Genomic DNA, 18,336 nt, shown 5'->3' with positions numbered 1-18,336 from the left:
GCCCATCTCTGTAATTTTGTGTCAGCCGCAAACGTAACGAGTTTACTAGTTCTGTGCTTATCCAAAACTGATTCTTGCGGAACCCCACTTTTAACATCCTCCGGGAGTGAAAATGATCCTCTCTCCATAACTCTTTCCTTTCTGTTTTTAAGCCAATTCTGCACACATTGACATCCATACCCTGAATCGCTACCTCCTGTAATTTGAATATTAACCGCTTCTCGGGTACCTTTCCAAAATCCTTCTGAAGCCCAAGTAAATGATATCACTTCTTTAATGTTATCACAAATTTTAGTTCCCTCTTCATAGACCTGCAACATAGTAGTCAAACCTGATTTCCCCTTTCTGACCCCACGCTGCCTTTCTGCTAACAGAAGACCATAAAAATATAAGACATAGGATCGAAACTAGGCCATTTGGCCCATCAAGTCTGCTCCAACATTCTGTGCTGACTCATCCTTTCTTTTGCCTGCTCAAATCCTTTTCCAGGTCGTTTCCCCCTCAGCTTTGATGCCATGTCCAATCAAGAACCTATCAATCTCTACCTTAGATACACCCAACGACCTGGCCCCCACAGCTGCACGTGGAAAACATTCCTCAAATTCACCACCCTCTGGCTAAGGAAATATCTCCACATCTCTGCTTTCCATCGACTCCCCTGTATCCCGAGTCTGTGCTCCCTTGTCTTGGACTCTCCCAGCATGGGAAACATCCTTTCCACATCTACTCTGTCTCGGTCTTTCAACATTTGACAGGTTTCAATGAGAACGTCCCTCATCCTTCTAAATTCCAGTGAGCACAGACCCAGAGTCATCAAATGTTCTTCGTATGATAACCCTTTCATTCCTGGAATCATCCTTGTGAACCTCCTCTGGACCCTCTCCAATGCCAGCACATCGCTTCTGAGACGAGGAGCACAAAACTATACACAATACTCCAAGGTGAGGTCTCAGCATCACATCCCTGCTCTAGTATTCTCGACCTCTGAAATGAATGCTCACATTGCATTTGTCTTCCTCACGACCAACTCAGTCTCCAAATTAACATTTAGGGTGTTGGGCACAATGGCTCCAAAGTCCCTTTGCTTCTCAGATTTTTAAATTTTCTCCCCTTTTCGAAAATAGTCTGCACATTTATCACCACCACCAAAATGCATGACGGTGCATTTTCCAACATTATATTTAATTTGCCACTTCCTTGCCCTTTCTGCTAATCTAAGCGCTTCTGCATCCTGCCTGTTTCTTCAACACTACCTGTCCCTCCAACGATTCAAATCATCTGCAGACTTGGCAACCGATCCATCTATTTCATCATCTAAACCATTTACATACAGCAAAAAGTGGTGGTCCCAACACCAATCCCTGGGGAACACCACTAGTCACTGGCAGTCATCCGGAAAGGGTTTCTTTTACTCCCACTTGCTGCATCCTTGTTCTTATCAGATGCTTTTCCAACTCGGTCTTCATTAATGTTACCCTTATCTTACCCACGATGCACGTTAAGCTTACTGGTAAGTAGTTAAAAGGGTCAGTGCTGTTACCCCTCTTAGATACCAGGAAAATTTTCGGCCATTTCAAGTCCTTAAAGACCTCATCAATCTTCACAGAGTTTTGAAAAAAAATCTTATTTTGTGTTTGTATTTTTAATTATAGACTTCTTTAAGTATCCTTGGATATATGTTGTCCGACACTGAGATTTATTCACTTCCAAATTTTCAGCTGAAGCAGGACCTTACTTACTAAGATCTCTGAATCAGCTTAAGCAATTTTATTTTTAACATCTTTGCAGGTGAACACTTTAGAAAAATAAGAGGTAAGAGTATCCGTTATGTCCTTCTCTGCATAACTTAACACTCCACTGTTATTTCTAATACACTTAAATTTCTATTTAACATTTCTTTCATGACTGAAGTATTGACAGAATCTCTTGGGGTCAATCTTGATGTTATCAGCAATCTCCTTCTCAACCTGCCTTTGGCAATCAGAATTTCCCACTTGACTATACCTCTCATATTTTCATATCCCCTATGGTTAAAATGTATTACTATTTTTCTGTACTCCTTACTTAGTCGTCTTTTCTTCAATATTTTTATAAATCTTTGCTCGTCCATTTAGTTGATCCATTGCTCTATTTTTGCATCTCCTGACCTTGGGTATGAACATTTCCTGCAATACATGTATTACCTATTTAAATCGATGCCTTTGTTCCTCAACTGACACATTGTCCAGCCTCTTTCCTTCTGTCACCCATGTACACATCTGACTGTATTTTGTGGCCAATGAACACACCATCCAACTTGCCTTTGGTCACTGAAAGGAAACCGGTGCAGTCAGAAATAAGGAATAATTCCAGTTCCACCCAGAGCTCCTCCACAGACCCAGGACAGAACACAATGGTAGTACGGCAATTTGTGGGTGTGATCACGTTTCCAGTGAAATATTCCCACCCAGCCACAATCTAACAACTCCACTAGTCCTGGGATCGATCAGAGTTGCTCCCAGAATCAGGCATTTGGCTCTTGCTGCTCCTCATCCTTGACCAAACTTGGACTGTCTCTCTGCAAGGACATACCTGTCATGGATATGGCCCTGAATCTATCCACGATAACTCCCCTGTCTCATATCGCCTCTTTCCTCCTGTCTCCCATGTGCACTAAGAAATATCTAACGTCCAGCGAATGCACCATCCAGCTCGCATTTGGTCTCTGGAAGGAAACCGGTATGGCCGCATTCTATTCGACAGTCAGCCTGGGTCCACAAACTCTTTTGATAACTTTTGCCTGTACCTGATTCTATGATTTTTTAAAGTTCAAAATGAGATGAAGAAACCCTAGTGGTTCCCCTGTGGCAGGGAAGGGTAAAGTCAGGCAGTGCATGAGTTGCAGAGGACTTGATAATTAGGGGTACAAACAGGAGATATTGTGGCCGCAAAAGAGACTCCAGGATGCTGTGTTGCCTCCCGGGTGCCTGGGTCCAGATGTACCAGAGCGGCTGCGGGATATTCTCAAGGGGAAGAGTAAACAGCCAGAGGTCGTGGTGCATATTAGCACCAATGTCATTGTCAAATAAGTGGAAGAAGTTCTACAGACGGAGTGTATAAAGTTAGGATAGAGGATGAAGAGAAGGACCTCCAAGGCAGCAATTTCTGGATTACTCCCGGTGCCATGGGCCTGTGCATGTAGGAACAGGATGATGGCACAAATGAATGAGTGACAGAGGAGATGGTGCAGGGTGCAGGGTTCCAAGCTTGGATCATTTGAACCTTTTTCTGTGCAAGGAGTGACCTTTCGAAAGGGGACCTGTTGTACATGAACTGGAGGGGAAGTAATATGTTGGCCGGGAGGTTTGCTAATGCTACTGAGGAGGGTATAAACTCGTTTTGCAGGGGGCAGGGAATCGGAATACCAGGTCAGTTAAGTGAAGGATTAGACACGAAGGTAGACATCGGTAAAAGTATGGACAGGCAAAATCAAATTAAGACCATAATACTATAAGACCATAAGACAAAGGGGCAGAAGAAGACCATTCGGCCCATCGAGTCTGCTTCGCCATTTTATCATGAACTGATCCATTCCCCCATTTATTCCCACTCCCCCGCCTTCTCACCATAACCTTTGATGCCCTGGCTACTCAGATACCCATCAATCTCTGCCTTAAATACACCCAATGACTTGGTCTTCACTACTGCCCGTGGCAACAAATTCCATAGATTCACCACCCTCCGGATAAAAAACATTCTTCACATTTCTGTTCTGAATGGGCGCCCTTCAATCCTTAAGTCATGACCTCTCGTACCTGACTCCCCCATCATGGGAAATAATTTTGCCACATCCACTCTGTCCATGCCTTTCAACATTCGAATTTTTTCTAAGATGTCCCCCCTCATTCTTCTAAACTCCAAGGAATACAGTCCAAGAGCGGACAAACGTTCTTCATATGTTAATCGTCTCATTCCCGGAATCATTCCAGTGAAACTTCTCTGTACCCTCTCCAACGTCAGCACATCCATTCTGAAATAAGGAGACCAAAACTTCCCACAGTACTCCAAGTAAGGTTTCACCAGCGCCTTATAGAGCCTCAACATCACATCCCTGCTCCTATACTCTATTCCTCTGGAAATGAATGCCAACATTGCATTCACCTTCTTCACTACTGACTCAACCTGGAGGTTATCCTTAAGGGTATCCTGTACGAGGACTCCCAAGTCCCGTTGCATCTCAGAACTTGAATTCTTTCCCCATTAAATAATAGTCTGCCCGTTTATTTCTTCTGCCAAAGTGCATAACCGTATCCTTTCCAACATTGCATTTCATTTGCCACTTCTTTGCCCATTCTTCCAATCTATCCAAGTCTCTATGCAGACTCTCCGTTTCCTCAGCACTACCGGCCCCGCCACCTATCTTCGTATCATCAGCAAACTTAGCCACAAAGCCATCTATTCCACAATCCAAATCGTTGATGTACAATGTAAAAAAGAAGCGGCCCCAACACGGACCCCTGTGGAACACCACTGGTAACCGGCAGCCAACCAGAATAGGATCCCTTTATTCCCACTCTCTGTTTCCTGACAATTAGCCAACGCTCTATCCACGTATGTAACTTTCCCGTAATTCCATGGGCTCTTATCTTGTTAAGTAGCCTCATGTGTGGTACCTTGTCAAAGGCCTTCTGAAAATCCAAATATACAACATCGGCTGCATCTCCCTTGTCTAGTCTACTTGTAATTTCCTCAAAAAATTGTAATAGGTTTGTCAGGCAGGATTTTCCTTTAAGGAATCCATGCTGAGTTCTGCCTATCTTGTCATATGCCTCCAGGTACTCTGCAACCTCATCCTTGACAATCGACCCCAACAACTTCCCAACCACCGATGTAAAGCTAACAGGTCTATAATTTCCTTTTTGCTTCTGTGCCCCCTTCTTAAATAGCGGCGTGACATTTACAATCTTCCAGTCCTCCGGAATCATGCCAGAATCTATCGACTTTTGAAAGATCATCGCTAATGCCTCCGCAATCTCCACAGCTACTTCCTTCAGAACACGGGAGTGCATTCCATCTGGTCCGGGAGATTTATCTACCTTTAAACTATTCAGCTTCCTGAGTACTTTCTCTGTCATAATTGTGACTGCGCACATTTCTCTTCCCTGCCACCCTTGAGCGTCCAGTATACTGCTGATGTCTTCCTCAGTGAAGACTGATGCAAAATACTCGTTCAGTTCCTCTGCCATCTCCTCATCTCCCATTACAATTTCTCCAGCATCATTTTCTATCGGTCCTATATCTACTCTCACCTTTCTTTTACTCTTTATATTCTTGAAAAAGCTTTCAGTATCCCCTTTGATATTATTTGCTAGCTTCCTTTCATAGTTCATCTTTTCTTTCTTAATGACCTTCTTAGTTTCCTTTTGTAAGCTTTAAAATCTTCCCAATCGTCCGTCTTCCCACTATTTTTGCTTCCTTGTATGCCCTCTGCTTTGCTTTAACTTTGGTTTTGATTTCTCTTGTCAACCACGGTTGCATCCTTTTTCCATTCGAACATTTCTTCTTTTTTGGAATATACCTGTCTTGCACATTCCTCACTTCTCGCATAAACTCTAGCTACTGCTGCTCTGCCGTCTTTCCCGCCAGTGTCCCTTTCCAGTCAACTTTGACCAGTTCCTCTCTCATGCCACCGTGATTTCCTTTACTCCACTGAAATACCGACACATCAGATTTCGGCTTCTCTTTCTCAAATTTCACAGTGAATTCAATCATGTTATGATCACTGCCTCCTGAGGGTTCCTTCACCTCAGTCTCTCTAATCACCTCCGGTTCATTACACAATACCCAATCCAGTACAGCCGATCCCCTAGTGGGCTCAACAACAAGCTGTTCTAAAAAGCCATCTCGCAGACATTCTATAAATTCTCTCTCTTGACATTCAGTGCCGACCTGACTTTCCCAATCCACTGGAATGTTAAAATCCCCCACAATTATCATAACACTGCCCTTCTGACAAGCCTTTTCTATTTCCTGTTGTAATTTGTAGTCCACATCCCTGCAGCTGTTTGGAGGCCTATAAATAACTGCCATCAGGGTCCTTTTACCCCTGCTATTTCTTAGCTCAACCCATAAAGATTCTGCACCTTCCGATCCTATATCACCTCTTTCTAATGATTTAATATCATTTCTTACCAATAAAGCCACGCCTCCCCCTCTACCTACCTTCCTATCCTTCCGATACACCGTGTATCCTTGGTCGTTCAGCTCCCAGAGATATGCATCCTTTAGCCACGTCTCAGTGATGGCCACAATATCATACCTGCCAATCTGTAGCTGTACGACAAGATCATCCACCTTACTCCTTATGCTGCGTGCATTTAAATATTACACCTCAAGACCAGTATTTGGTACCTTTCGCTTTGATTTCACTGCAACTACTCCCAATAGCTACATATTTGCCCTATCATCTGCCTGTCTTTCCTGACATCTTTACTGTTCACTGTCTTAGATTTATTTCTGTTTGCCCCTTCCTCCGCTCTATCATTCCGGTTTCCATCCCCCTGCCACATTAGTTTAAACCCTCCCTAACAGCTCTATTAAACATTCCCGGCAAGATATTGGTCGGCTTCGGATTCAGGTGTAACTTGTCCATTTTGAACAGGTCATACTTCCCCCAGAAGAGATCCCAATGATCCAAGAATCTGAAGCCCTGCCCCCTGCACCAGTCTCTCAGCCACGCATTCATCTGCCTGATCCGACTATTCTTGCCCTCGCTAGCACGTGGCACAGGTAGCAATCCCGAGATTAGTACCCTGGGAGGTCCTGTTTCTCAGTTTCCTTCCTAGCTCCTGGAAATCTCTCTTCAGGACCTCCTCCTTTGTCCTATCTATGTCATTGTTACCAACATGTACCAAGACAACTGGCTGCTCACCCTCCCCCTTTAGAATATTCAGGACCCGATCCGAGACATCCCGTAACCTGGAACCTGGGAGGCAACACACCATGCGGGTATCTCTATCAGGCTCATAAAATCTTCTGTCTGTTCCCCTGACTATGGAATCCCCTATGACTACTGCATTCCTCTTCTCTCTCCTTCCCTCCTGCACAACAGCACCAGGCTCAGTGCCATATGAGTCTTTATTCTCCAGGTGTTGTAAGGAGGAATTTAGGGCCAGACAGATAGCATCTGCCGTTGACCTGTTGCTCTGGCAGGCGAATTGCAAAGTATCGACGTTGACCGGTAGGCTGTGGTTGATGTGTGCCATAACCAATGGCTCGAAGTGCTTCATAGCAATTGATGTCAGAGACACATGTTGATAGTCATTCAGGCATGCCACCTTGCTCTTCTTCGGCACAGGGATTATCGTTGCCTTCTTATAACACGAGGGGATCTTAGACTGAAGCAGGGAGCAGTTGAAGATGTCAGCAAACACTCCAGCTAACTCGATTGCAGAGGCCCGGAGAACCCGTCCCGGGACGCAATCTGGGCCTTTCGCCTTCCTTGGATTTATCTTCAGGAAGGCCCTTCTAACGTCCTCCTCGGTGACGATGAATCTCGATGCCACCAGGTCCGGTTCATCCGGAGGGAGCGGGACGCTTCTCTTCTGTTCAAATCTTGCGTAGAATACATTAAGTTCGTCAGGAAGAGAAGCGCAACAGTTATTGATATTTCCATCCTTTTCCTTGCGCCCAGTGATCTCATTTAGACCCTGCCAGAGTCTACTGGCATCCCTCTGGTTAGCCTGGGCTTTCAACTTGGCTCGATATTGCCTCTTGGCGCCCTTAATGGCTTTGAGGTGACCACGCCTGGATTTCGTGTAGCGACTAGTATCCCCGGACCTAAAAGCCGCAGCGCTAGGCTTCAAAGGGGACTGAACCTCATAATTCATCCAAAGTTTCCGGTTGGGGAATACTCAGATCGTCTCGCGATACACTCAGTCCTCTGTGCAGTTCCAGATAAAGTCCGTGACAGCTGAGGCATACTCATCGAGGTTAGCTGCCGAGTCCTTGAATTCTAACTAGTTCACCGATTGAAAGTAGTCACGGGGGGCCTCATCCATTTCCTCTCTCCAAGGCGACACCACTTTTGCCACAGTGACCTCCCGCTTCAGTTTCTGTTTTTACGTCGGGAGGAGAAATCCGGCCTGATGGTCCGATTTTTCGAAGTGAGGTCGTGGGACGGAACGGTAGGCGTCCTTGACTGCTGTGTGGCAGTGATCAAGTATATTCGGGCCTCTAGTAGGGCAGGAGACATGTTGGTATAACTTTGGCAGCGCCTTTCTGAGGTTGGCTTGGTTAAAGTCCCCGGCTGTAACGAGCAAAGCCTCCGGATACCTGGTCTCAACTTCACTGATGTCGGCATACAGTGTGTTCCGAGCACACTCCACGTCCGTCTTGGGGCGGCGGGGTCGAGGGTGGGTGGATGTAGACCGCTGTCAAGTATGATCGAGGTGAATTCCTGTGGCAGTTGGTAGGGACGACACTTCACCGACAGATGTTCCAGGTCTGGGCTGCAGGAGCTTGTCAGTGCCACTGTGTCCAAGCACCACGCAGTGTTGATCAGTAGGCAGACACCACCTCCCCTCGTCTTGCCCGAAGATGCCGTGCGGTCCATCCGATGGATTGAAAATCCCTCCGGTTGGATGGCACAGTCGGGGGTGGCAGGGGAGAGCCAGGTCTCGGTGAAACAGAATACACAGCAGTTCTGCATCTCCCTGCAGTAGGTGAGTCTCCCTTTAAGATCATCCACCTTGTTCTCTATGGCTTGCACATTAGCTAGTAGGATGGTGGGCATAGGGACCCTGAAGCCTCTCAGCTTCAATCTGACCAGCAGCCCTGCTCTTCTCCCACGCTTCCTCGGTAACTAGTGCATATTTCCAGGTTTCCATCGATGCAGTGTGTTGTTAGCAGCTCTTTGACGTTGGTGGACGTGTCCTGCGGGGATCAATCGGTGGGTTGCGTCGTCGGGCGCTCCGTTTGGGCCGAGTGACAGGGGAGGCACCGCTGCCACCTCCAGCTGCCGAGGGCCGGGGTTGTCGATCAGGTCGGGCCCCGAAGCCGACACTTAATCCCGGAGGACCGGGCTGCCGGCTGAATCGGGCTCCGGAGCCGACACTCAGCCCCAGAGGGCCGGGCTGCCGGCTGAAACAAGTCCGTGAGCTGAGTCACAGATGCGGAGGCCTCCGCTCCAGCCAAGCCTTGGGCTCGATTTCCGAGGTCGGCGGCGTTGGCCTCACTTCCGGCAGCTATGGATGGGCACCAACGGGGCTCTACGGTGGTCGGAGCGGGAAAATATCTGGGACACTTGAGGTCTCCGACGTCACTTCTGTGTGATCGTCTGCTCCGGAGAGGTGCTGCTTGGAATGGACCGCGTCTCCAAGCTCTCCGGCACAGTAGCGGGCAGCGGGTCTCCGGGAACGTGGTGGGCCTCGGACCAGGCCTCGCTGGTCGGGTCCAGTTGCGGACCGGAGTTGAAGAAGCAATTCTGGCGCGTCGGTGATCTCCAGCTGGGTAGCTTCGCCAGGGTGTTGCTGGTATTACTAGATGTAGCAGATTGGAGGTTCAGAAGGTTTTCTCGGGTATAGGATAGTGTGGAGGGCAGTTTGCTCGGGAGAGCATCTGCAGAGTCGCCAGATACCGGCGCCATTACGTTTATATTCGCTCATTTTGTAATTTTCTGCCTTCTCGATGAATACCAAGTATAGTAGTGTTTCATTCGTTGTGTTATTCTTATTATTCTATGGATGTGTTGAACATGCCCATCAGAAAGTGAATCTCAGAGTTGTAAATGGTGACATGTATGTACTTTGATAATAAAATTAACTGTGTTCTTTTTAACTTTAGACTTTTCACCGATCTTCTTATCGTCTGCAAACGTGGCCCCAAAGCCGATTCTTTCATCCAAATCACAGTAAATCCCTCTTCCCCAGTCAGTAGAGCTACATGAAAGATTGTCACGGGTAAAGCCCTTTCTCCCAGTCAGCACATCTACATGAAACATTGTCACGGAAAGCAGTTTCCATCTGGGACACCCACCACCCTGGTCATTCTCACTTTGCCCTGCGGACATCCGGAAGAAGGTACAGGAGCTTCTGAACTCACACCTCCATTTCAGGAATAGTTTTTACAGCTTGTTGGAAAACACTGTTTGTTGTTAAATAGTATTTTTGTAAGACTTGTACAATTTAAGAAGGTCCTGCACTTTTCAGTATGTGGTAGTTCATCCCCACCCACTGGCAGAAAGCAGTAGAGCAGTTTGTAGTCCGCAGTGAACTATAGATGTGTTTAATTCTGGATGTCATTCCTGATCCCGGAAGAACGGTAGGGTTCAGAAAATAAACAGATCCAACATCCTGACCCATCAATCTCTGAACCAAAGGGGAAAACTTCACTCTGCTTCACTCGCCCCATCATTGAATGTTTCGCACAACCAATGGAATCACTCTCAGGGACTCTTCATTGCATGTTCTCGATATTTACGGCTTATTTATTATCATTATTATTATTATTTACGTTTGAATTTGCTCATTTTGTTGTTTTCTAGATGAATACCCAAGTAGGGTAGTGTTTCATTGATTGCGTTATGCTTATTGATCGAAGGATTTGTTGAGCATGCCCATCAGAAAATGAATCTCAGAGTTGTATATGGTGACATGTATGTACTTTGACAATAAAATTAACTTTGTAATTTTCAAGTTTAGACTTTTCACCTACCTTCTTATCGTCTGCAAACGTGGCCCCGAAGCTGATTCTTTCATCCAAATCAGTAATATATAATGTGAAAAGAAGCGCTCCCAACAGCGACCCCTGCAGCACACCACTAGTCACTGCAGACAACCAAGTAAGGCTTCCTCTATGCCAATTCTTTGCCTTCTACCATTCAGCCAATCTCCAATCTTTTCTGGTACCTTTCCTGTGTTACCATGGACTCTTATTTTAAATAGCCTCACGTATGGCACCTTGCCAAAATCCAAATGCACAACATGCACTGACTCTCCTTTGTCAATCCTACCTGTTATTCCCTGAACGATTTCATTTGGCAATGGTGCTGATGAAGCTCAGCCACGACTTACTGGCGGCCAATAAAACGACGACTGCAACTAAATGCTTTATTAATAATAATTTTACTTGTAGAATTTATGGTTATTCATCACCGCAAACAACGGAGAGGTGAGTGAAAGTGAAGATGAGTTGAGGATTGAAGCATACGAGTGAGAAGTGATATCTCGGCGAGGTTGAGGAACATGAAGCAAGTCAGAGCAGAGCAGAGCTAGAGAGGCCCAGCCACCTAAACCACGAGCGAGCTTTGGTCACTCTAAGCACCCGGCCGATATGGAAAGCTCGGTTACGGGCTGAAACGTGACGGCGAGATTTAGACCCAGAGCGGTAGTGCCAGGGTTCAGGAGCAAGGAACGAACTGAAGTTTGGACGATTTAACTGCCAGTCCAGATGGACTGAAAACACGAGGTGTTGAAACCAGAGATGCGGGTCAGGCTAGTTCTACAAGCTGCTCTGCGATGTTTAATCGCCTCTGTGGTGAAATGAGAACGAGGCTGTGGCCTATTCCGGCTACTCCAGAGTTCGTGTCTGTGGACTCACTTTCGTTCTGAATTGTATTTTCTCACTTTTATTGTTTTCATGAGCTGTTTTTATTTTCTCTCGCTACCTTCGTTGGTTCACTGATTTCTTAAGTTTTTGGGTTTCTTGGGTTTGCAGGAAGATGAATCTCAGGGTTGTATTATCGACACACACTTTGATAATAAATGCACTTTGAACTTCGGCCAGGAAAGATTCCCCGTTTCGAAATCCCTGCTGACTGACCTATTTGCTCATGCGCCTCTAAGTACCCCGAAATCTCATCCTGAATAATAGAAATCAGTCCCTTTCCAACCGCTAGTCAGGCTAACTGTCATATAATTTCTTTTCTTCTGCCTCCCTCCCTTCTGAAAGTGTGCAGTTTGCAATTTTGCAGTTCTCAGGATGCATTCCAGAATATTCTGAATTTTAAAGGATCAATGTTTCCACGATCTCTTCCGATACCTCAATCAGAGCCATAGGATGCCGTCCATCTGGTCCACGTGATCTATCCACGTTTTTATCAGGATTATGTTGGCTATATGTGTGGCGAGTGGCCAAGTGGTTAGGGCGTTGAGCTCATGACCTGAAGGTCGTGGGTTGGAGTCTCGGACAAAGCAGCATATTGTGTTTTTGAACAAGGCACAAAACCACACGCTGCTCCAGTCCACCCAGCTGAAAATAGGTACCGGCAAATGCTTGGGGTTAACGTCGCGATAGATTGGCGCCCTATCCGGGGACGGGGGAGTCTCGCACTCTCAGTCGCTTCACGCCTCAGGAACCGGCATAAGCACCAGCCTGATGGGCCACAAAGGCTCGGGCCAGATTTTGACTCTTTAATCTGAGCTATGCTGGGCACAAATCACACGATTAGTTCTGTCATGTTCTACATCTTTTCGCCTTTTTGGCCACCAACACAGATTCTTCAACTGTTGCATAATTCTATGTGTGCCCAAAAGTGTCCTGCTGCCAATACATCATCTGGTTTCTTTCACTTTCTGGCAGCATTAATCTACCATTATTAAGTACAATCTATTCCGTATCCGTATTCCAGAATATTTCTGAAAGTTTGCAGAATTCTGTCCTCTCTGTACCTTCGCTAACTGCTGGTCCTGTTGCTGTACCGTGACTTTCTGTTTGCTGGTTTCAGTGCCGTGATTCCCTCTATATCTGGGTTCCTTTCCCACATCTTGCTCTCAGTTTGGCAAACCCATCAGCCTTCCTGTTCCCTGACGAGAATGACTTCAAGTGAGCTTCACCTTTCTTACTCCATCAGTTTTTCCTCTTGTCATCTCAAATAAATTCTTCAACAAGGGTTCTGCTGGTAATTGTGTACGATCTGCTCAGACATAATCTCTCGCTTCCCATTACGATAACTATTCAGTCAAACTGTTACAAACACACACACTATCTGAGTTTGTGATTGCTCCTGAAGGATATCTGTCTGGATTGCTGAGCAGCAAACTCTGCCGCTTGTGCACTCATTGTTGTAGGTAACGTGATCGAAACGCCTTCCATCTCTACACCTTCCTCACCCTGCACATACACACCACTTCCTGTAAGTCTCTCTCCATCCTGAACTGATGATGATCCAGCAACAAATATGCATTACTAAATGACAATAAAAGAGGACTGCGTGTCCTCATAATCTAATCTAATTTAAAATGCCCTTAAATAGGAACTTCCTGGTCGAATGACGTTACTTTCCTCTCCTGATTTTAAGATGGGACTGAGTGGTCCACTCTGTACTTGTACCACTGTCGTCCGACACTCATGAGGTTGACCCGGTAAGTTAAATTGCCTGCGAGAATGTTTGTACTATTAACTCTGTTAACAACGACTTTCCGATCCTGTAATAACAATGTCCACTGGACGAGTCCAGTCTGACTGACTGTGCCATCACTGGTACGACTTTCCAGTATACAGTGGCATGCAAAAGTGTGGTCACCCCTTATCAAAATTTCTGTTACCGTGAACAGGCAAGCGAGTAAAAGATGAACTGATTTCCAAAAGACATAAAGTTAAAGGCGACACATTTCTTTCATATTTTAATCAAAATTACTTTTTCATTTCCATCTTTTACAGTTTCAAAATACTGTAATAGGAGAGGAAAAGGGCCGGAAGCAAATGTTTGGGCACCTTGCATGGTCAGTAGTTAGCAGCACCCCCTTTGGCAAGTATCACAGCTTGCAAACTTTTTTTTTTTGCAGCCAGTTAAATGTCTTTCAATTCTTGTTTGGGAGACTTTCGCTATTTCTTCCTTGCAAAAGACTTCTAGTTCTGTGGGATTCTTGGGCCGTCTTGCTCTTTTGAGGTCTATGCACAGATTTTCGATGATGTTTAGGTCGGGGAACTATGAAGGCCATGGCAAAACAGGGAGGTAGTCACACCTAGGCTGTCGGAAGCAGGTCGTTGGGTGACAGTCAGAGGAGGAAAAGTGAAGGTGAGCAAACAGGTAGTGCAGAGAACCCCTGTAGCCATTCCCCTGAATAATAAGTTTACCGTCCTGATACTGTTGGCGCGGACGACCGACCAGGTGTGAGCCACGGTGGCAGGGCCTCCGGCACTGAGTCTGACCCTGTGGTGCAGAGAGGTGGGACGGAGAAGAGGAGAGCTGTCGTCATTGGAGACTCTATAGTCAGGGGAGCAGACAGGAGATTTTGTGGACGTGAGAAGGACACCCGCATGGTTTGTTGCCTCCCGGGTGACAGGGTCCGGGATGTCTCTGACCTGGTGTATGACATCCTGGTACGAGAGGGAAAGCAACCAGAAGTCGTGATACATGTTGGGACCAATGACATAGGCAGGAAGAGGGATGAGGTCCTGAAGTGCGCGTTTCGGGAACTAGGCAGAAGGCTGAAGAACAGGACCTCAAGGGTGGCGTTCTCGGGATTGCTGTCAGTGCTACGTGACAGTGATGGTAAGAATTGGAGGAGATGGCAGTTGAATGCGTGGCTGAGGAGGTGGCGCAGGGAGCAGGGTTTTAGATTATTAGATCATTGGGATCTCTTCTGGGGAAGGTGGGACCTGTACAGATTGGATGGGTTGCACATGAACTCGAGGGGGAGCAATATCCTTGCAGGTAGATTTGCTAGCATGGTTCGGTAGGGTTTAAACTAATTTGCAAGGGGGGTGGGACCTGGCGTGATAGAGCAGTGAAAGAAGTGCATGGAGTAAAGCCAGATCTAACATATAGAGAAGCTTTGATAAGAGAAGCAGAATAAACGGTGTAAAGACAGTAAGGTAGAAGGGCTGAAGTGTGTGTACCTCAATGCAAGAAGCATCAGGAACAAAGGTGATGAACTGAGAGCTTGGATACATACATGGAATTATGATGCAGTGTCCATTACAGAGACTTGACTGGCACCAGGGTAGGAATGGATTCTCAATATTCCTGGATTTCAGTGCTTCAAAAGGGATAGAGAGGGCGGAAAAGGGGTTGGGGGTGGCATTACTGGTCGGGGATACTATTACAGCTACAGAAAGGCTGGGTAATGTAGCAGAATCCTCTTTTGAGTCAATATGGGTGGAAGTCAGGAACAGGAAGGGAGCAGTTACTCTGTTGGGGATATTCAATAGGCCCCTGGTAGTAGCAGAGATACAGAGGAGCAGATTGGGAGGCAGATTTTGGAAAGGTGCAAAAATAACAGGGTTGTTATCATGGGTGACTTTAACTTCCCTAATGTTGATTGGCACCTGATTAGTTCCAAGGGTTTAGATGGGGCTGAGTTTGTTAAGTGTGTCCAGGACGGATTGCTGTCACAGTATGTGGACAGGCCGACAAGGAGGAATGCCATACTAGATCTAGGACTAGGTAATGAACCGGGTCAGTTCACAGATCTCTCAGTGGGTGAGCATCTGGGGGACAGTGGCAACCACTCCCTGGTCTTTAGCATTATCATGGAAAAGGATAGAATCAGAGAGGACAGGAAACTTTTTAATTGGGGAAGGGCGAATTATGAGGCCATAAGGCTAGAACTTGCGGGTGTGAATTGGGATGATGTTTTTGCAGGGAAGTATACTATGGAGATGTTGATGTTTAGAGATCTCTTGCAGGAGGTTAGGGATAATTTTTTCCTGTGAGGAAGATAAAGAATGGTAGGGTGAAGGAGCCATGGGTGACAAGTGAGGTGGAAAATCTGGTCAGGTGGAAGAAGGCAGCATACATGAGGTTTAGGAAGCAAGGATCAGATGGGTCTATTGAGGAATATAGGGATGCAAGAAAGGAGCTTAAGAAGGGGCTGAGAAGAGCAAGAAGGGGGCATGAGAAGGCTTTGGCGAGTAGGGTAAAGGAAAACCTGAAGGCATTCTTCCAATTATGTGAAGAACAAAAGGATGACAGGAGTGAAGGTAGGACCGATTAGAGATAAAGGTGGGAAGATGTGCGTGGAGGCTGTGGAAGTGAGGGTCGTCCTCAATGAATACTTCTCTTCAGTATTCACCAATGAGAGGGAACTTGACGATGGTGAGGACAATATGAGTGAGGTTGATGTTCTGGAGCATGTATATATTAAGGGACAGGAGGTGTTGGAAATGTTAAAATACATTAGGACGGATAAGTCCCCGGGGCATGACGGAATATTCCCCAGGCTGCTCCATGAGGCGAGGGAAGAGATTGCTGAGCCTCTGGCTAGGATCTTTATGTTCTCGTTGTCCAGGGAATGGTATCGGAGGATTGGAGGGAGGAGAATGTTGTTCCCTTGTTCAGAAAAGGTAGTAGGGATAGTCCGGTTAATTATAAACCAGTGAGCCTTACGTCCATGGTGGGAAAGCCGTTGGAAAAGATTCTTAGAGATAGGATCTATGGGCATTTAGAAAATCATGGTCTGATCAGGGACAGTAGGCATGTCTTTGTCAAGGACAGATAGTGTCTAACAAGCCTGATAGATTTTTTTGAGGAGGTGACCAGGCATATAGTTGAGGGTAGTGCAGTGGATGTGATCTATATGGATTTTAGTAAGGCATTTGACAAGGTTCCACACGGTAGGCTTATTCAGAAAGTCAGAAGGCATGGGATCCAGTGACGTTTATCCAGGTGGATTCAGAATTGGCTTGCCTGCAGAAGGCAGAGGGTCGTGGTGGCGGGAGTACATTCAGATTGGAGGATTGTGACTAGTGGTGTCCCACAAGGATTTGTTCTGAGACCTCTATTTTTCGTGATTTTCATTAACGATCTGGATGTGGGGTTAGAAGGGTGGGTTGGCAAGTTTGCAGACGACACAAAGTTTGGTGGTGTTGTAGATAGTGTAGAGGATTGTCGAAGATTGAAGACAGACATTGATAGGATGCAGAATTGTGCTGAGAACTGGCAGAGTTCAACCTGGAGAAGTGTGAGGTGGTACACTTTGGAAAGACAAACTCAAAAGCAGAGTACAAAGTAAATGGCAGGGTACTCGGTAGTGTGGAGGAGCAGAGAGTTCGGGGGGTACATGTCCACAGATCACTGAATGTTGCCTCAGAGGTAGATAGGGTAGTTAAGAAAGCTTATGGACTATTAGCTTTCATAAGTCGAGGGATAGAGTTTAAGAGTCACGATGTAATGATGCAGCTCTATAAAACTCTGGTTAGGCCACACTTGGAGTACCGTGTCCAGTTCTGGTCACCTCACTATAGGACGGATGTGGAGCATTGGAAAGGTTACAGAGGAGATTTACCAGGACGCTGCCTTGTTTAGAGGGTATGGATTATGATCAGAGATTAAGGGAGCTAGGGCTATACTGTTTGGAGAGAAGGACGATGAGAGGAGACATGATAGAGGTGTACAAGATAATAAGAGGAATATATAGAGTGGATAGCCAGCGCCTCTTCCCCAGGGCACCACTGCTCAATACAAGAGGAGATGGCTTTAAGGTAAGGGCTGGGAAGTTCAAGGGGGATACTAGAGGAAGGTGTTTTACTCAGAGAGTGGTTGGTGTGTGGAATGCACTGCCTGAGTCAGTGGTGGAGGCAGATACACTCGTGAAGTTTATGAGACTACTAGACAGGTATATGAAAGAATTTAAGGTGGGGGGTTATATGGGAAGCAGGGTTTGAGGGTCGGCACAAAATTGTGGGCCGCTGGCCTGTAATGTGCTGTACTATTCTATGTTCTATGTTTAAAACCTTCAGCTTGCGCCTCTTGAGGTAGTCCATTGTGGATTCTGAGGTGTGTTTTTGGATCAATATCCTGTTGTAGAAGCCATTGTCTTTTCGTCTTCATTTTTTTTTTACAGACAATGTGATGTTTGCTTCCAGAATTTGCTGGTATTTAAATGAATTCATTCTTCCTTCTGCCAGTGAAATGTTCCCCGTGTCACTGGCTGTAACTGAAGCCCAAAGCATGATCGATCCACCCCCGTTCTATTTTAACTTCATTAGTTTGGAAACAAGTCCTGTGGACTGATTAAGTTAAAATATAACTTTTTGGCCGAGATGAGCAGAAGTATGTTTGGAGAAAAAAGGGTGCAGAATTTCATGAAAAGAACACCTCTCCAACTGTTAAGCACGGGGGTGGATACAACATACCTCAGGAGGCGTAAGCTGTAGGTTTTGCCATAGCCCCCACAGTCCCCCGACCTGAACATCATCGAGAATCTGTGAATAGACATCAAAAATGCAGTGCATGCAAGGCGCCCCAAGAATCTCACAGAACTAGAAGCCCTTTGCAAGGAAGAATGTGTGAAAATCCCCAACAAGAATTGAAGGTGTCTTATCTGGCTACAAAACAATATTTACAAGTTGTGATACTTGCCAAAGGGGATGTTGCTAAGTACTGCCAAGCACGGTGCCCAAACTTTTGTTTCG

The 18,336-nt window shown here is 46.1% G+C and overlaps 1 protein-coding gene across 1 annotated transcript in view; it reads right to left on the bottom strand.

Moving 5' to 3' along the window:
- LOC140184986 (probable G-protein coupled receptor 139) overlaps nucleotides 1–18,116 on the bottom strand; it is a 24,785-nt gene extending 6,669 nt beyond the window's left edge. Inside the window, exons 1-3 of the mRNA XM_072238218.1 lie at nucleotides 18,058–18,116; nucleotides 9,303–9,518; nucleotides 8,909–9,120 (exon numbers count right to left, since the gene is read on the bottom strand). Of these exons, the coding sequence (XP_072094319.1) occupies nucleotides 8,909–9,120; nucleotides 9,303–9,518; nucleotides 18,058–18,116 (487 nt within the window). The remainder of the gene's footprint in view (nucleotides 1–8,908; nucleotides 9,121–9,302; nucleotides 9,519–18,057) is intronic.
- Between the last annotated feature and the right edge of the window lie 220 nt (nucleotides 18,117–18,336).

Source organism: Mobula birostris, chromosome 20 (genome assembly GCF_030028105.1).
Source record: "Mobula birostris isolate sMobBir1 chromosome 20, sMobBir1.hap1, whole genome shotgun sequence".
NCBI lineage: Eukaryota > Metazoa > Chordata > Chondrichthyes > Myliobatiformes > Myliobatidae > Mobula > Mobula birostris.
The sequence above is the reverse complement of the archived record's forward strand: the minus strand, read 5'-3'. Positions and strand labels throughout refer to the sequence as shown.